At 46.9% G+C, this 19,783-nt stretch overlaps 1 protein-coding gene across 1 annotated transcript in view; it reads right to left on the bottom strand.

The window, feature by feature from the left end:
- Nucleotides 1–2,077: 2,077 nt before the first annotated feature.
- GYG1 (glycogenin 1) overlaps nucleotides 2,078–19,783 on the bottom strand; it is a 31,643-nt gene continuing 13,937 nt past the window's right edge. The window contains exons 5-7 of the mRNA XM_046680268.1: nucleotides 17,486–17,612; nucleotides 5,172–5,391; nucleotides 2,078–2,951 (exon numbers count right to left, since the gene is read on the bottom strand). Coding sequence (XP_046536224.1) covers nucleotides 2,778–2,951; nucleotides 5,172–5,391; nucleotides 17,486–17,612 — 521 coding nt within the window. The 3' untranslated portion in view covers nucleotides 2,078–2,777. The remainder of the gene's footprint in view (nucleotides 2,952–5,171; nucleotides 5,392–17,485; nucleotides 17,613–19,783) is intronic.

Genomic DNA, 19,783 nt, shown 5'->3' with positions numbered 1-19,783 from the left:
TAGGACAAATAATCTGGTTTCTTCAATAAATGAATTGCAAGGAACCAACAACAAAAAGGGAGGGTAAGGAGCAGAAGGTTGCGTCAGATTTGTCACCCAGTTGCACTGTATGGGCCTTAACTGGACACCCACAGGAACAAACGTGGGAATTACACAAAATAATGGAGGACATTTGGAATTAATCGTTTTTTGGTATGATAATTTTCTGAAGTCTTTTTGTTTTGGAGATATATATGGAAATACTTTGTATGAATTGTTTTTATCTGGGATTTGCTCCCAAACAGTCTGGTGGGGAAGAGTTGGTGGGGTATAGATGAAGCATAATTGCTGAAGCTGGGCGGTAGAGGCTCTTTATTCTGTTGTGTCTGTAATTTCCTATGAAGAAGTTGAATATATTACCTTTTATATATATATAAAACCTCAATCCATTGCTGTTGAATTTAGAATAAAATCCAAAGCCCATACTTAGGCCTACAAAGCCGCTGCCCACCTCTCCGTGCTGGTCTTGGAGTCTTTTACTTCCACCAAGTTCTTGCCTGCTCCAGGGCCTTTGCTCACAGCTCCCTCTGATGGGAATATCCTTCCTTCCCCTCACCCCTTTCTGGCCATCTCAGAGCCTCTTTTTTGGCTTAATCAGCACCTTTGTAGGAGGTATACTTTATTTAGCATAATTTGTAATTATATTTGTTAGGGGTTGTTTTGGTCTGTGTTTCCTACTGGTATATAAGAAACTATCTTGTATACTCCTGTATTTCTAATGACTGCCACATGTGTTATATGGTAGATGTTTAATAAATGCTTGGTTGAGTGAATTATTCAGTGTTGTCTCTCTTAAATGTTTATGTCAGCTCAAACTGTGTTTGATATGAAACTCAGATGACTGAATAAAATGCTTTGGTAGATCTTATTTCTGGAATAAGCTCAAGTATTTCCTTTAAACCAGAGAGGTATTTTTATGACCATTAGGATTGTGAACGCAACTTAGGGCTGAAATGAACTTTGAAATTATACACAGATAGACTGTCCAGAAATAAAGGCTTATTTCTATGACTTGCAAATCACACTATAATGATTTGATTTCAGTTGAGCTAAATTTTCTATGCGTTCGATTCTCATTGGAAGAGTTCAGCTCATACACCAATGCACAGCTCTTCGGACTAGGGAGTATCTTGGGAGGCCCTTCTACCGCAGCACCTGACACAACAGGGGCACTTAGATCTTCGGTTGTGCTTTGAGGACTTGATCATTGCAACTCATTCTCCACCAGTCCAAATATTTGTAGCTTATTTTATCTTAAGAAGTCACCTATCATTTAATATTTTATCATTTTAGGTAAATCCTCAGGTTCCCAGCCATTTTTACCTCCAGGTTTCCATACCCCCATGTATTCATTCACACCCATGCTGAATGAGGCTGACCTATGTAACCAAGAGGATCTTGTGGAAATAAAGGAGGGTGATCTTGAAAGTTAGGTCATAGAGCCACTGCAGCTTCTGCCCAATTAATCCTCTGAAGTTTCTTCTTGCCATGATCTTCTCTCCTGTTTTCTTCAACAGACTGATTTCTGATTACTCACTTTAGCTTTAAAATGTCATTTTGGATCCTACCTTTTCCTAGCTTGCCATCCTTGCAACCTAGAATCATCTGTATGTTTCATAAGTATGCTTTACACTTCTGTCATTTTAAATCATGGATAAAAACACTAGAAGACACTGGGTACAGTACTGATTCTAACAGTCCTGAAAGCTTATTGAGTATGTTCAGAGACTGACAATGAACCTATGATGATTTTAAGGTTGCAACACTCTAAAATCTGAATACCCACTTAACATGGAGATGCAGTGTGGGTGACAGGTTAGATAAATCTGATCTCACTTTCCTCCATCTCAGGTCCATCATCCTCAGTGGAGTACACTAGATTTAAATATCTCTAGATACCTAGAAACCAATTTTTAAAGCAGTGTCAAGTTTTGCATTGGTTTTAAACACACTGACAAATTCTACAAATTATGAAAAATTCCCTAAAACCTTTTTTTCAAGGGGAGTGGGAATCCTTAATTTAATTAGACAACTGAGATATGGCAATAAGTCTTTATTTTTCATACAAGGTGCCACTGCAGGTAACCATCAGAGAACACGCTGCTATCTTAAGATATATAGAACCGAATAGAAGCATTTTAGCATGCTGCCTTACTGTAGACAGAAAACTGGTGAACATCTTCAGACACTAAGACTAGTTAATAAAATGGGTTAACGCCATTTGTTGATATGCTTATGAATCACTCAGCAGAGTTATTCTAGGCTGTCTTTACCTGAAAGCAGAATTACGATCACTCTGGCAGCCTCTGGGCAATTCTAGAATGCTGTCTAGTGAAGGGCACAAGGAGCAAGCAAGAGACAGATACCATGTCTCATTCTGAAGGGAGACTGATGTGGAGCCTGGCTCCACACATTTCAGAGTTGAAACAGCCATCTTCATAGCTTATGATTGAGTTTCTCTTACCACGTATGCTTGCAATCAGCATAACTGAGAACTTCTGAAACGTTAGCTGAATAAGCCTAGGGTTAAAAAGCAGAACACTGTCCATACCACAGAACAGCTACTTCACAACTTTTGCCCAGTTCTCACCTGTTGTCCTGCAAAAACCCTCATCTGATGAATTTTAGTGAAAGCCTCTAGTAACTGTAACAGACCTTCCTTAACCCAGCTCTAGATACTAAGTATCAGAAACAAGTGCCTGTGAAGAAGATGTGTCCACGGGAAAGTGGCAGTGCTTCTACTGGAGGTAAGTGTCAAGTTTCCTCTTGATGTTGTCAAAGGAATCTGCTCCCATGTAATCAGCCTGGCCCTGTTCCCACCGCTCCTTCCGTTCTTCTGAGGATACAAAAGGCTGCTCTGTAGCCGGGATCTCCCCAAGCGACAGGTGTGATATGGCTCCTGAGACATTTTCCTAGAAAGGAGAACATAATCAGAGACTCCTTGAGAGCTGAAAATCAGACCATTTTAAAGTATGCAATAAATTGAAGAAGGTGAGAAAAGCCAGGATGAATTATCATGCAAAGTAGCAAAAACTGAAAAGTATCACATGAAACAAACAAAAAAAGACACAGAAATACAAGGGTCATATGATTTTTTCCTAACAAAATGAAGACTTCTTGACTCAGTGAAAACATTGGGAGAACAAAGTAATTAGGGTTAATGCTTAAGTTCTGCATACCTTTCTACAGAAGCCACAAGAGAAAGCCAGTGTACAGACCAAGTCTGAAAGCTGCAAACAGTTCATTAGAAAGTGTAAGATGATGGACAAGGGAACACAAGCCTCACGACGTTCTCGATCTGTGTGGGCTCAGAAAGGCTGAGAACTTAAACAAAATGATACCTCAGAAAGAGCCTACGCAGAGAGCCGCCCCACATACACAAGCTGCCACGTTCTACAAGCGGGAGCTAGATGGTCTGAGACCACGCACCCAACTATCTGCCTGCCCAAGCTTGTTACCAAGCAGCAGCTATTCTTGTAGCTTCTGTTAATTTAATCTGCTTAGTTTTGAACAACTGTTTCAATTCCCATCTTCATGTTTCCTTGGTTCATAATTCTCAGGCCTTGGGTTGCAGAAGAAACAAGATAAATGTGTGGGAAATGGAGCAAACCTACTCTACATTAAATTCAAGTCTCATTACATAGGCAATTCACTTCAATTGTACCACAAAAGGATATCAAAGCTATCCTTCAAAAAGCTCTGAGGTGAGAGGAAATCTTAGCAGAGACATAGGAAGGCAAATGAATGCATATAGGTATTGCTTTTAACAGAGAAAATGGCAGAACAAAAGTTTTGATCATCTGTTTTTGTTGCTATGTATACGTGTATATGGATATATACGTGTATATGGATGTATTTAAATACACTGGAACTCCAGGTATCTGGGCAGACTCCAGGGGATTGTGTTACAGCTGAGGCAATGTAAGGCCTTCCCTCGGACTAGCCCTGCCTTTGGCTTCCACCTGCAACAGGAATGATAATGGGAGGCCCTTCCGGAGTGCCCTACTCACAATAGTTTTCACAAGGATAACAGTCTCTCATACCTGGATCTGAGTCCCAGTTCTGCTACTGACTAGTCCGGTACATAGCTTCTCTTAGTTATGTAACTTATTTAAGCCTGAGTTAATTTTAATATATAAAAAGGGATATTAACAATAATACTTGACAGGGTGGCAGTAAGGGTTAAGTAAGAAGAGCTAACTTTCCTGAAGCACGCACATGTGCCAGGCAGTGTTCCAAGTGCTGTACAGAATCCACAGAAAGCAATTAGAGCAAGAATGTGTTAGTTCTTTTTCCCTTTCTCCTTTTTATATTTTGGTACAAGTGCTAATAAGTGAAATGGCTAAAATCTGTACCACAGCAAAGAGAAGGCTCTCTTTTAACCTTATAGTTTATAGCAAAGTAACTAACTCATCAGTTAGACTTGACTATAATTCACCTGGTCAGTTCTATTCTCTGTATCTTAACATGTAACATAAAAGTTTAGTTTCTTGTCCTCTTCCAATTTTTCCAAAAGAACAAACCTCAGAGGAAGACCTTTAAAGTCAGAAAAGATGCTAAGCAGCTTGTTACCATACACGTTAATATGTCATCTTCCTCTTACAAGATTTCCTTTTAAAGATCCTGTATAACCACAGGAGTACAAACACTGCAAATCAAAATAATTCTAGAAAAGTATTTGCTGTATGTTCATGTTATTGTAATTTTCACTGAAAATACATTCTTCTAAGCAGATGGCAAAAACAAAATAGGTATATTTAAATGTTTGCAGTTTCTAAAACATGAAATGGGGCATTCTTTATTTTATTAAACCATTATTTTAGGAATAATCTCAGAATCTTTTCTTAGGACAATGGGCTAAGAATTTTATAGTTACAAGATAATGGGTATATATAAAAACCTCTAAACCCCTTTCTTATGCTCTCAGATTAATGAAATCTGCCGCAAAATCTACGTCTAGCTTTAGTCTTTGTTGGTAATATTTCTCCTCTCTAAGAGGGACATTGTTTTCTTTTCACAAAATTGTATTTATCTCTTTGTTTAAAATATCACTAAAAACTCCATCTTTACTGGTATACCAAGTTTAAAAATACATAGCATTAAACTATCTGAAAGAAGAAAACAGAACCTACCACATTTACGTAGGAGCGGGTGTCTTTGACAAGGCCAAACTGTTGAAGCAGAGGTAAAATGTTGGTGGTGAAGATGTCCCACCACAGGTTGAGAAACTCTGGATGAGTCATGGTGGGATCGTGGGACTCGCTTCTGACACTCTTTGCTTTAGGATCATAGGTGTAATTCCATGGTTTGAGCCGTCCCAGGAAATGCACAACTTTGGCATCTGCACCGAATCTGCCAAGTGAACACAAGGGAGCCAAGTGAGTGGGCTGAGCACTGACGGAGCAGCAGCACTTTGTTCTGGAGCCTCAACAGTGCACCTTCCACCCTGCAGTCAAGGGTGGAAAAGAAATGGAGCTCACTGGAAATTTTCAGACATCCTTTTTAAATTATTCAACTGTATGTTAAATATACACAAAAGCCCCAAAGTAGCAGCAGTTCTGTGCAATAACCAAAACACTGATCCACCGTGGCTAGGACAGGTACAACCACTTGGAAAACCATTTGGTGTTACCTAGCAAAGCTCCAAACCCGGAACCTCAGCTCCTAAGTATGTACCCTAAAGAAACTCCCACACGTGTGCAACAGATGTACTCAAAACGTTCACAGCAGCAGTGTTGTTTGAAATTGGGAAACAACCCAAGTGACTACGTGTTCGGTTATTGTTGAGCAAGTGTCCACACCTTATCTCCACAGGGGGAGCACAGTTTCTGGCCTGATACTGGGCATGTGCCTAGGACTCGCTTTCGCCAATGGAATGTGGGCAGAAGGGACAGTGTGCCTTAAAAAAGCATTGCCTGCTTCTGTTCACCCTCTCTGAGAAGCTGCAACTTCTGCCAGCAGAACATGTCCTGGGTAGCCTGCTGGCTCCAGAAGAATGAGACACACAGAGCAGATCATGTAGCAAATGGATGGATTTTTAAAATATGCTGAAAAAAAGGAAATACATACAAAATCGAATTCAAATAGAGGGCCTGGCCCGTGGCAGAGTGGTTAAGTTCGCAGGCTATGCTTCCACGGCCCAGAGTTCCGCTGGTTCAGATCCTGGCCACGGACATGGCACCGCTCACAAGGCCATGTCGAGGGGGCGTCCCACATGCCCAGTACATAGTTGTATATTTTAGTTGTGGGTCTAGAAGGCCCTGTGGCTGAGTGCTTAAGTTCGCATGCTCTGCTTCCACGGCCCAGGGTTTTGCCAGTTCGGATCCTGGGCGCAGACACGGCACCACTCATCAGGCCATGTTGAGGCGGCGTCCCATATACCACAACTGGAAGGACCCACAACTAAAATATACAACTAGGAGAAAAAAGCAGAAAAAAAAGAAGACTGGCAACAGTTGTTAGCTCAGGTGCCAATCTTTAAAAAAAAAAATTCAAATAGACACACATATGAATTCACTTATATAAGGGCAAAACAAAAAGAAGTACTGTCTAAAAAGTAGAACACTGTAGTCAGTATAAATTTCATGATACTGGTTATCTCTGGGGGGAGGGGAAGCTGTGATGCAGAAGGGACAAAAGGGGCTTCTAAGGAACTTGCTGTGTTCCCTTTCTTAGCTTGGGTGGCGGAAATCTTAAAACACTGCACATTTTTTGTATGTACTCTATATTTCACAATCATATCTTAGAAAGAGTAAGAGTTAAGAGTGGTCCTGTACTGGCTAGGTGGAACTCGATGCATATAAAAACAAATAATAACAAGAGTGGATACAATAGGCGCCAACAGGAAGACGGGAACAGTGAACGCTCCAGGGACTGAGGGGCAGGGAGGTCCCGCAAGGCGAGGTTCAGGGCAGGAGGTCCCAAGACAGTGGATGTGACCGACAGCTTGTACAACAGAGAGGAGCTGGGGAGCTGGTGATGATACAGGGAATTCCAGGCAGCGGGATGGCAGGTATGAGGGGAACATACGTGTGCTAGACCGAGCATCCTCCAACTCGAGCCAAAGAGGCAGCTTTGACGGGGACAGGTAAAGTGGGACAGGTCCCTGGGTCCTGGGCTCAAGTGCTGGATTTTAGTGGATTTATCCTATAGGCAACCAATGTATTTGAGCATGACGTACAGATCAAAATAATGCAAACTCTGCTCACGTACCTTTCCTATCTCCTAAAGTTTATGAGTATCTTTTAAATGTCAGAGACCTGTTATGTACCTATCACTATTGGAGGGTTTACTGTGTTTGGGGCCAAATTCTTCAAGGACATGATTGGGAATAATAATAGTCCTGCAAGGGAGATTTTACTACTATGTTAACAGAGGCTCCCAGAGGCTGAGTGAGTTGCCCAGAGCCAGACAGCAATTAAGCGGCAGAGATGGGATGTGGCACAGTTTTGGTTCCCTCTCACCATCCTACCATGCTGCCACTCCAAAACTATGCAGGAAAAATAGAGCCTACTGTAAGTTCCCTGCTAAGGGTCACTGACTGTCCCACAGGGCATGTCTTCTGAAAACGAAGTAGATACGTGATACCCCCAAGCTTACTCTTTATTTTATACACATAGCATATCCCACACACATACATACAAGCACTCTCAATTTCATCCTTAAAAGGACACAAGTCATAATGCTCAAATCTGTGCACAGATCGGGCTATCAAGTAATTAAGCAACTGTTGTGCGTAAGGCACCATGCTCAGTGCAAAGACCCAAGTGGCTTTCATGTGAACAGGGAGACACACTAAAAAACAGCAGCACAGCAAGGCAACGAGGCGGGCTCTCAGGGCAGTGCTGGCATGGAGAGCTATGGAAGCGCCAAGGCAGTTACTGCAGATGGGGCCCGGACAAGGCCCGGGAAAGACAGGAACGACATAACTGTCTTCAGCAAACGTCCCGATGAAGATGGGGGACCCATCCCAGAGACCTGGCACGCGTGCGGGTGTGCGCACGTGTGTGTGTGTGTGTTGAGGGCGAGGAGGGGCAGCTTGCGATGCAAGCAGTTCAGCCTAAGACAGAACAGAGCACACATGCGAGACCAGGGCCCCCTCACCTTCTGGGACACGCACCCCTCCTGACTGGACCCCCTGCCAGAGCCAGAGGACCTCTCCACTGCTCCTCCAGCACTGACCAGTACGTCTCAGCCCAGGATTTGCCTGGACCTCACACAGCTGTCACACACAGTCACGACACGGGGGCTGGCAAAACTAATGAACATAAAACATGAGTATAGCATCAATTCCTTTCTAACCTGTTCTCCTGACAGTCGTCTGCAAATGAGTAAGCAGCAGTCATAGCAACAGCTGGCAGATATTGTGTACTCACATGCACCAGGCACTGGCCAACAGTGGCATGGTTTATATCAGTCCATCTCCAGAACAACCATGTCAGGAAACCAAGGCAGGAGGAGGTTAACTGTCCAGGGTGACATGGATGGTGAGTGATGGGGCTGGGATTCCACCCAGGCTGCCTGGCTCCCCAGCCAAGGGTCTCAACCACAGCGAGGGTTATTTTAAGACTCACGCAGAATCATAAGGACACGGTGTGAGAGTGACAGGGGTTACTCCGTGGATGAACTCCCTGCCTACAGACGGTCAATCCGAAACTTGGAAAGGGTGTGCCTGATGAGCCTGGAAAATAGCCCAAATACAGTCGAGGACAGGGCAATAGAGAGTAACCAACAGGAAGGGAAGCTACACAGCAAGGACCTCAGCACCGTCTGAGGCAGAGCTGTTCTCAGAAGGATGCAGTCTGCACCAAGTGTAGGGAGATGGGAGGAAAGAACCAGAACTGGACGGTGCCTCTTAGCACAGCAGGCGACCTGGAAGTGACTGTGCTGGGTGGTGTCTTAGAGCCCCTGAGCTCCTCTCCAGCATCTCACTCTGTGAACTGGGCCTTCAGGACTCATGCAGCGGGAGGCACGACACTGCACCCACTGGGGTGCCCCCAGTGCCAGCGCAGTGAGACAGCCGGTCTCTGCTGGAGGCAGGAGCCTACACCTCAGCCTCTGGCTCTGCCTGTGCCCCCAGGTGGCTCAGGGGCTCTGCAACCTGCCTGGATACCGGCTCCTTGCTGGTTAGATACCTTGGCACGTGGCTCGTGGTCTTCCCCTCGCACGTCAACAAGAACACCAAGTGGGGACAGCCTGCACCCTGCATTTCACTGTGGCTCAGGCCTGGGCTCAAACTTCATGAACTTTTAATGCTAAACCACTGTTACCCTCTGTGGCCAGGGCAAGCATCCTCCTCCCTCAAAATTACCTTCTTTACCCAGTCTACCTTAACAGCGTGAAAAACTGTGTCCACTGGACAGCCCTTTCATAGACATGGCAGTCTCAGTTTTAAGAAAGTCCTTGATAAGCCATTTGAGGTAGAAACTGAGGTCTGAAAGGGTCCTAAATGTTGGTGGGACTGCCCCTTCTGCCCCAAAGAAAGGAATTCCTTGAGTGCCAGTAAGATGGGGGGAGAGCAGGGAGAGACACGAGGTGAGCAGGACTTGAAGGCTGGACAGGAGAATGCACCCTCCTGACAGCTACCCAAATTTTAGCAACAAAACAAGTCACAAAATGCACGATATGTGCAGGTTTCTGGAAAAATGGATGGAGGCCAGGGTATTGAGGGGCAACCAGAAAGAGCTCATGAGGATTCAGGAGCGTGACAGCAAAGAGATGCACGAGAGAGGAAGGAAGGAAGATGCAGGGGCGTACGGAAGTCACTCGGAGGCCTCTGACGTTCAGGGCAGGCTGTAGTCAGCCCTATGTCTGCACAGTGAGGAGAAAGACCTCTTTTTTCGGGTACTGAGGTATTACGTTAACCTAACTGCTGCACATTAGCAGGTCTCTAGAAAGGAACAGGGGTCGGGGGAAAACAAGTTTTAGGGCAAGGCCTCTACAAGAAGAGCAGGCCCGGTGTCACTGGACGTGGAAGGCTCTGGCCAGCCCAGGCCTCTGAGGGTGGGAGGGGGAGAGGGCAGGAAGTAAGGGAGCTGCTACATGGGAAACCTGAGGCTCGGACCGAAAGGCGGGAGGGAGGCGAAGACGGACTCTGCAGTTCTGCGTAAGGCCATCTCCCACAAGGCTGCTCCTGGGAACCACGGGGGGCTGCCGGGGCTCGCGACAGGCCGAACACTGGCCACTGTATATGACGGGCTGTGGGTTACATAGTTAGAACTCTATAACTTTGCTCGGGCTGTACAAACAGAACGTGCTCATTTACACAGCAAAGGAGCCTGAAGGGCCCGCTCTACCAGCTTTCAGAATAAAATACTGGGTTCACAAAACTGACGAGCAAAAGGTCTCAAGCTCTGTTTTGGTATCTAGAGTTTCAATAAATCTGGACACGAATTTTATGTAATTATTTTTATGTTTCAATTGTGTTCCCTGGTGAATGTTTTTAAAAATCATTTTCTATCATTTTAATCAATTTACTCTTCAGTATGAAAATCCAAAACAACCATATCAAAAGGAAATAAGTAAGACCACAGGTCTGAAGTAAAAGGGGAAGTTACTTTTTGCTCAAAAGACTATTTTAGCCTAAATGCAAATTTGGGGCTGTTCCTTCTAGAAGGGTAACCCAGGCTATTTTTCTAGTGTTCTCTCTCTCTCACCAAAGGCAACAATCAGGTACAACAAGTCAGAATTTATGTCGCCTGGCAAAAGGCAAAATAGTTAGCTGGTGAATAAGAAGGGGAAATGCTGATGTCAGAAGATCAAGTTCAACTGACCTCGACCCAGAACAAGGGTAACCAGAAGATTCACTGACTCACTGCCTGATTTATCCACCAAATTACCAGCCAGCAACAACAACAACAACAACAACAAAAGTTGGGTACATATCACAATTGTCGCTAAATTACGGAGAGTCATTCATTCCGACCCAGTAATGGGGATTTGTCTCAGCTTGTGCACACGTCTTAAAATAAGTGTTCTAATTTTAACTTGGTAGAATCTCAAAAGAGACGTCCAGATCACAAGACAGAGTTTGAACCTGAGCCACCAATAATACTGCTTATGTTAGCCGTTCAAATAATCCCTGTGACCTGATGTTACCAAAAGATCAGATAGAATCTTCACGACTAGTTTAGCATTGAGCAATGTGGCCAGTAACATGCGGATGCGACTACAGAACAGATGAGCACGGAAAAGGGACTAATCCGTGACAGCGCACAGGAGCGGTTTCAGTTCTCATGAAGCTCTGTGTGTGCCATGTTCAATCAGGTACCGAGAGAAGCCAGCACTGCCTGTGCAGCCCTTTTCTGGGAACCGCGGCAGCTGTGCCAACCATCTTCTGCCCGCTTCCATGACTCAGGTTCTCCGGGACAGGGCCACTGGCTCTCATACCTTCTCAGACTCACTCTTACACACAACCAATCAGCCCCTTCTCCTCTCTCACCAAAAACGCCTCCTCTTACTCACTTAAAGTGTAAATCAAGATCAGAAACCCAAGTGCCCACAGGGTAGCCTGCTCAAGCAGAGGAGTGGACCTGGTGAAGCGGGGACCGTGGAGCACGAGCAAGGGCATGTCCCATCACCAGAAGACAGCTGCTACCCGGCAGCAAACAGCTGAGGCCACCAGGGAGCCCACTTGATTTCTCCTCACCTTTCAAGCTAAATAACCCTCCCAATCGTGTCCTGGAAGTCAGAACGACATCAATACTCAAACCCAGTCTTTAATAATCTAGACTAGGACTAGTCAACTATGCCACCTACCAGGTTGGCCACTCTTTGCAAAGCAGGCCAGGGAAAGCCCCAGATGCCAGGCCACCAGGGAGACTTTCCTGGGGGTAGCATGTCATTCTTAGTCTCTCCTCACTGACTGCTCACTCATTCATTCATTCAACCAAAACATACACCCACCTACCTGCATCTGTGCCCACACACCCTGCCTGCCTTCACGTTACGAGGATGAACTGTCCGGGCTCTCATCTGAGGCCACTGGTTCCACTGGTACCTGAGGACGCGTCCCCTTCCGCCCCCTCAAGGGCATCACTCTGGCAAGCCCCCCCTTCCGTTTTCCGCATTGTCAGTGCTCTCTCTCTCTCTCCTTGATCATTCCCATCAAATATGCTGTAACTTACCCCATCTTGAAAAACCACCACCACCACCCTTTCTTGATTCTCCAGCCCCCATCTGGCTACCAACCCGTTTCTCTGCTCCCTTTTACCGAAAATGCTTTAGAAGACTTGTCTGTGTTCATGGTCTCCAGTTCTCCATTCTCTTGGACCCACTTCAGTCTGGCTTTCTCCTCCATCAGATGTACTCTTGCCAAAGTCACCAGTGGCTTCTGCATCCTGGGTCCAGTGCCAGGTCCCAGCTGTCCTCTTCCCTAACCTAACACAGCATCGGACACAAGGATCACGCCCTCCTCCTTGCAACGTCTCCTTGGCTTGGCTTGTGGCACCTCGGTTTGCTGGGTTTCCTCCTGCCTCGCTGTTCATGGTCTCTCGTCCCCTCTCCTCCTCATTGTCCTGCCTCAGGGCTCAGTCTGCAGGACTCTTTTCGATCATAAGCACTCTCTTGGTTCCTCATCTTGTCTCATGGCTATAAACATCACTGAGGTGTGGACACCTCCTACGGTTGTGCCTCGCCCAGGCCTCTCTCCTGAACTCCCAGTTCTTCTCTCTATTTACCTAGTCCACACTTTCCCGTGTTTAAGACGCACCTCAAACTAAATACATCCACAGCATCTCGGGTCAATCTCTGCCCCACAAACCTGCTTCACCCACAGTCCTTCCCCGCTCGGGAAACGGCAACTCCTTTATTCCAGCTGCTTAGGCCCCAAACCCCTAACAGTCATCTTTGCCATCTTTCTCCCACATCACACCAAATATCTGATTTTTTCAAAAGAAATTAGAAAGCTGGCTTTCGTGTGAAACTCTCTAATTTTTAAGCATTGACAACTGAGAAAAAAAAGGAGAAAACTCTGTAAGGAAGACAAATCATATCAGTGGGACAAATACAGTCTGCAGCCCCCTAGTTTGAGACCTCTGAGGAGGGTCCGTCTTCCACTCAGCCGACAAGCTCCTCCCTCCCAGGAGCTCCCTCTTCTACTGCGATGGCGGTTTTCAGCCGGACCTCTGCCCATGAGGGACCAGTGCTTGTGCCCTTTCGCCTTTTGTCAGAGCAGCCTCTAACAGGCTGGGCTGGGTCTGACGTGGAAGCTTTTCCCTTGGTGATGCGGACTGAGGTCAGGCAGTGGAATAGGCGGCAGTAAGATCGGAGGACAGATCATCTGACAGAGATAAGCACTTAGAGCTGAAGGCAGGATGACCAGGGGCACCTGGGGCCAACAAGCATCACTAATACATGGGAAGGAGACATAAGACGCCCGTGCAGCCGCTACTTGATTCTCCTGCAACGCTCGAACCAGGATGGACTGTGCCACAGCCCTGCTGACCGAACGGACAGTGAGTGGACCAACAGATGCTGAAAACATAAGAGTGGTCCAAACTACAACCCGCAGGGTTTGAGGGGAAGATGTAGGAGCATGAAAAGAAATGGCCCAGGAAGGCTATGGCTTCGATGACGACTGTCCTAGGAGAGCTGGAGCCAAGGGCCCCTCCGGGACCAAGGAAAACAACCAAAGCAGAAATACACACGAACAACAGAATTCAGGCCGCTAACGGTCCAATTTCATTTGGGGGAAATATTGATTTTAAAGAGGTTTGATAAAGTGTTAGTGACTAAGCCGTATTTCTGAGAAAGAAAGAGTGGATATGAATATCCTCAGGAAAGTTCAAAGCAGTAAGCAAACAAAGAAATCTTTTAGTTTCTAGACCTAGTTTCTGAGACTAGACTAGGTCAACCTCAGGTCATATCTAAACTCAAGTAAAGGGGTAAGCTCAAAGATTTATTCGGAAATTATTTCATAAGTCAAGCTCTGCAGTCAATCAATTTGACCAATTTATCTTTGCTTTCGGCCCTTTTTATACAGCACGATATGACGTAAGCTGCATTTAGTCAGTGGATATAACTAAAAGCTAATTTGGAACTAATGACTGATCTTAACAAGACTGGTGAGATTCTGCCTGGCACCGTGCACACGGCAAACTCTACACTATATGGATAAAACAGACCCTCCAAACGGAGAAAAACTAAAACAAACTCATATTGACTAAAAGCCTGCTATTTTCCAAAGATTATGCTAGGCACTTTCAGAAGTATTATTTCATTAAGACATGCATTTATGAACTTGTTTTTCAATGCCTGTATTACAAATTAACTTAAAAACTACTAAACCAAGCATTTCAGTTCTCAAATTATGCTGTGTCAAAGAGACTAATTGTGTTTTTCAGAAGCTATGTTTGAGTATTCAAAGTGGTAAAACTAGGACGTGTGTTTCCTTCACGTTTTGTTCTGTCCAAATGGCACGCAGGGACAGGTGTTAGACGTGCCACCTTCTGGCTCACATTCACGTTAAGTTTGATTCGTACGAAGGCCACTCTTGAGTGGAAATGTCACCTAACAGCAAGGCTACACTGTTCTGAGACATCCACGGCTCAACGACTCTGGGGCATCTAAATACTGCCTTGGTGGCCTCACGGCACACGGTGGCTTAGAGTTGGTAAATTCTTGGCTCCTTCTTCCATGAAGCCCAAGTTGCCCTACATTCCTCCATGATTTCCACCTGCCACCACCCATGCTGTCCCAGGGAAGGCCAGCACGTCACGGAGCCACTCGGTCCTGGAGACTACCAAGGTTATTCTGAGCCCAATGGTAGGGCTTCAAATTCATGCGGAGCTCCCAGGGGTCCACAGGGCTCTATGTGGAGTAGCCACGGTGGCCCAAATGTTCATGACAGTTAAAATATTTGGGCCACAATGTGACATTAACTTGAGACAAAAAATAAATGTAACTATCTGCCTTTTTTAGCCCTTCCCAATTGTGAGAAAATTGTAAGAAAAATGTCTCTGGAGATGGATCTCTGTAAGAAAAAACATTTTCTGACAGAGGGAAGGGAAAATGAGTTCTCTAATCTGGTTTCAACATTCCTAAATAGGCAGCAGCGGGGTGAGAAAGGGCATCGCTTCGAAAAGTCTCATCACGGAAATGGAGAGCCGATGCCCCCGAGAGTGAGCTGCGCAGAGGCAGCATTGACTTCCGTCAAGCCACAGGCCAGCCGACGTGTGGCTGACGGCTGGAGTTGCTCCCGACTTCCCCAGTGTGTCACATACCCTATGGTTATGGCAATAAACCAAGGAGATTTTCAAAATTAGCACTCATCTGTTGAGCCAGGAAGAAGACAGCATCCTAACCATTTCGGTAATTTAGATCTCAAACTGTTTTCCTGGGAAATTCATTCAGATATAAACACAAGTGCGTTCCTGAGAGAGGGAGCTGAGGTTCTAGCTGTAAGGCTGTCTTCCCCCCAAAACCTTATTTTGTCAAAATAAAATAAATGCAAGCAGTTGTCTGTGCAAACCAGGTTACCACTGAAAGGCACAGTGTGTTTAGTTTGGGTAGTAAACTGAAAATCATATGGCGTCCACATGAACCATGGGGGAAACGGTTGCTAGGCACGCGGGGCCACATTAGTGAAAAACGTGAATCTGTAAATACTAGGTCAACCCTGTTTGGGAACTGAGACCAGCTGGAAGGATGTCAGATTCACATCTCCCCAGCATATTCATCCCAGGACACACACCCACTGTGCAGAACCGAGTGGAATGGTGGGTAGAATTACTCACACTACTAATGATTCTTTCTCCTTTGCACGCTCATGTTTGCTTGCTCAGCTGAATCCAGTCAATTAAATTAAGCAACTGCCCTATTACAGACAAAGTCAGTCCTGGAGGGTCAAGCTGTCATGGTTTGCAGGAACACTGTTCAAACTGGAGGGTTAGTCAAGAGGCAATGATGACTGAACAGAATCAGGCCCACATTTCCAAGCAAGACAGTTTGTCCCTTACCAGGCCAAGGACTGAGAGGCGAAAACAACGCTTCTCCTATTCTGCCCCTCGATGGTGATCCTGCTCTGTTTGCTTTACCTGCACCACAGCGCATATGTGTGAGAGTTCACCTGTTTCTCTAGACAGGGAAGAGAATCGAGAGGTTGTAATGTGTCGGAGACATCTGCCAAGAGGACTGTGAGGGAGGAGAGAACACAAGATACTCATAATCCTTATCTGGGGGATGTTGACAGAGTCTGCCCAGAAAAGAACACAAAAGGGAACACGTCGGCCACAGAAGCCGGAGCTGCTCATTACCGGGGTGCAGCCTTGCGGAGAGGACCTGGATCATGAAACAAGGCGAGTGAAAGGCCCTTTGTTTTCTGCGCTCTCCGGCATGCCCGTGCGGCCGAGCCCGGAGTGCTGAGCCCACTCAATGAAGAGCTTCGCTGCTCACGGCTGCGTCTCAGGATCAGCCTGACAGCTTGGCCTCCATTCAAGGGACCTGAATCATCTTCTCGGTTCACCACGAATGAGTCAGGGCTGAAGCACAGGGCCCAGACCCTCACAGCGAGACCAGTCCGCATCAGCAGCTGAACCAGAACCGCATCAGAGACACCGCCAAACAAGCGCGCTGCCAAAAACAGCCACGGCCACTGGACTCGTTATCATGTACGAACTCACTTCATCCCCACAACAACTCTCTAAAGTAGGTATTTTTTTCCTCCTCCTTTTGCATATGGGGCAACTGAGGCACAGAGCCTGAGCCGTGCAGTAGGTGAATGCTGACGGGGACAGGCGCCCTGCCCTTCTGGCCTCAGAGGGGACTTACTGCTGGACCACCTCTCAACAAAAACCACCAAAGACCCCCGTTTCCCGAGTGCCCAGGGCAGGCCACGCCCTCTTCTAACCACGTCATGAGATTCCCTCCCTCGATGCTCCTGGTGACCTTCGGAGGACACTGAGGCAGAGAGAAGAGCAGTCACAAGCCCAGCTTGTACTGAACTAGAGTTCAGGGACCGGGAACCGCCCAGGAAGTGGCTGCCCCAGGACGTGACTGAGCAAGTCCGGCTCCGCAGCCCTGCTCTGGACCAGGACACGACTCTGCCAGCAGCTTGCTAAATCGGCACAAGGACCGTGGAGGGAGCTGCTCACACCCTCATCTCAGAGGGGAGGGACTGAAGCTCAGCAGCCAGCACGAGGCAGAAGCGGGGTTTGCGCCCAGTCTTGGTGCTGGACCATGAAGCACGGACGATTCATCAGAGGGCCGGGCACCCCAGGAACCCATGGGAGCCTTGTCCCGTGAGGCAGCCAAGTGCCCGCTGGGTCACCCCAAATGTGAAGCGATTGAGGACATCAAGGCCTCCCCCCATTACAGCCATGCTTCTTACACAGCAAGACGCCCCTCCAAGCACCCCCCCACCCCATTACTGCCCGCAGAATGACAGGCGAGGAAACCAGAAAGTCTCAAACCCCACCCCCTGCCCTCACCACCCCCAACGACAACTTACGCTTTAAATGCTGGGAGGTAGGAGTAGATAGAAATGCTGCTTAGGTTATAAATAAATGGCAGGTGTTTTCTGATATCTGTCGTTGCCCAGCTGCTAAAAAATGTGTTCAGTAAACCCTGGTCCCCACCTGAAAGAGAGAAAATGAGCTACAGTCACAGACTTCAAGGACAGGTCAATCACTTTATAGAAATACATAACTAGACCTTTAAGAATAAGTGCTTGGGGCCGGCCCTGTGGCTGAGTGGTTAAGTTCGTGCGCTCTGCTTCCGCGGCCCAGGGTTTCGCTGGTTCGGATCCTGGGTGCGGACACGGTACCACTCATCAGGCCACGCTGAGGTGGCGTCCCACATGCCACAACTAGAGGGACCCACAACTAAAATATGCAACTACGTACTAGGGGGGCTTTGGCAGAAAAAGGAAAAATAAAATCTTAAAAAAAAAAAAGAATAAGCGCTAATTTCCTTTTTTTTTTTTTTTTTTTGGTGAGGAAGATTGACCCTGAGCTAACATCTGTTGCCAATCTTCCTCTTTTTGCTTGAGGAAGATTGTCGCTGAGCTAACATCTGCACCAATCTTCCTCTATTTTGTATGTGAGATGCCACCTCAGCATGGCTTGAGGAGTGGTGTGTGGGTCTCTGCCTGAGATCTGAACCCAGGAACCCCAGGCTGCCTGAAGTGGAGTGTACAAACTTAACCACTATGCCCTTCATTTTTAAAATAAGAAATTCTGTGTTAAACCTGCTAAGGTAATTTAAGGGGGTGGCCATTTCCCTGAGTTAATTCATTAAGTCAACAAATATTTATTGAGCAGCTACTATGTGCCAGACACTGCCCCAGGCCCTGAGTCCGTGGTGAAGGGAACAGGCTTGTCATCTTTATGAGGGTCTGGGAGGGGTGGAGTGGGGGGTGGGGGCAATGACACCAGCAACTCCAGAGTCGATACACATCATCGTAAATGGGGATAGGGTCAGTGAAGGAAAGCAGGGGTGCTCTGAGGCATGTGGAAGGGGCTCAACACCTCATCTGATGGGTCAGGGAGGGCTTCCATGAGGAAGCTGTATTTAAGCCAAGATCTGGCTTAGGGGTGCACAGGAGTACTTGACAAATGCAGATGGAGTGAGGGGGGCAGATGGTGTTCCAGGCAGAGCAAACAGCACGCACCAAGGACCTGTGGTGGGCAGGCATGGGCGACGATGGAAAGAAAATGGCCTGTGCACACGGCCTGCAGGGTGGAGAAGGGGCTGCGTGGCACCAGGTGGGTCTCAGAGAGGCAGGCACAGACTAGACCACACCAGGCTCGGATTTTAGACTTTATCCTGTTAAAAATTTTAGGCTTTGTGTTAAGAACAATGATACTGAAAAAAAAAAAGTAAAAAGCAAAAGAGTAAATGAGATAGTGGAATTGTTTTCCGGGGCCCCCTACTGCTGGCTCATGGACAGAAGGCTCAGAAGGCCACATCACCCAGTTGTACTCTCCTGCTGCTGACCAGGCCTCCAGGAGGTCCAGGGCCATCACCAGTGGGGCCAAGGTCGGCCCCTACCATACACCAGTTATTGTGCAGCCCCTGGAGGTTCCTGGGCTTCACGCCTTCCTTGGGAGGTGAGAACCATAGCCATTCATTCAAAAGAAATAAAAGCAATAAAAATCGACATGGCGAAGTGTCTGACCTAAGTCAGAGACACAAGTCATCAGACAAGCCTCCTCAAAACACGTCCCGCGGTGTGGCCTACGTGTTCTCCGTCTCAGGCTCGGGAGGCGGCAGACAACACACAGAGAGCAGAGTCCCCAGGCAGAGAGCAGCTCGGGTGTGTGGGTGTGCACACACATGGCCGCACGGCAGGCGGGAGAGCCCCGCCCTCTCGAAGGCAAGGTTGGTACACTGCACGGCTACTCCCTCCTTGGTCTGCTTTGCCCCGAGACCCAGTTTCCTTTCTAAACATACGGCAAGTTCAACTGGCTGTAGTTATTATTTGGCTTTTCTTAGTTTTGGAAGAGAGATTAAAAACCCAGAGATTTATTTACTATTTGGAGCTAAGCAGCAAGACCAGGGAATTCGTTTTAAAGTGCAAACGTATCTTCTCCATGCCCTGTGGACCCCGTCCTTCCAAATCCCCCGTCACTCCACTGACCGAAGGCCTGCGCCGAGCGAACCCCCATGGAGCAGCCTCTGCAGGAGGAGGCTGTGACAGCCCCATGCCTCAGGGACAACCAGCTCGGGAGGAGACAGAGGCCTCTCCCTCAGAAGTTCTGAAGGACAACAAAGAAGGCGTTGGGATTGGCTTCATTTGTTACATGAA

This window comes from Equus quagga, chromosome 1, assembly GCF_021613505.1.
Source record: "Equus quagga isolate Etosha38 chromosome 1, UCLA_HA_Equagga_1.0, whole genome shotgun sequence".
Classification (NCBI taxonomy): domain Eukaryota; kingdom Metazoa; phylum Chordata; class Mammalia; order Perissodactyla; family Equidae; genus Equus; species Equus quagga.
The sequence above is the reverse complement of the archived record's forward strand: the minus strand, read 5'-3'. Positions and strand labels throughout refer to the sequence as shown.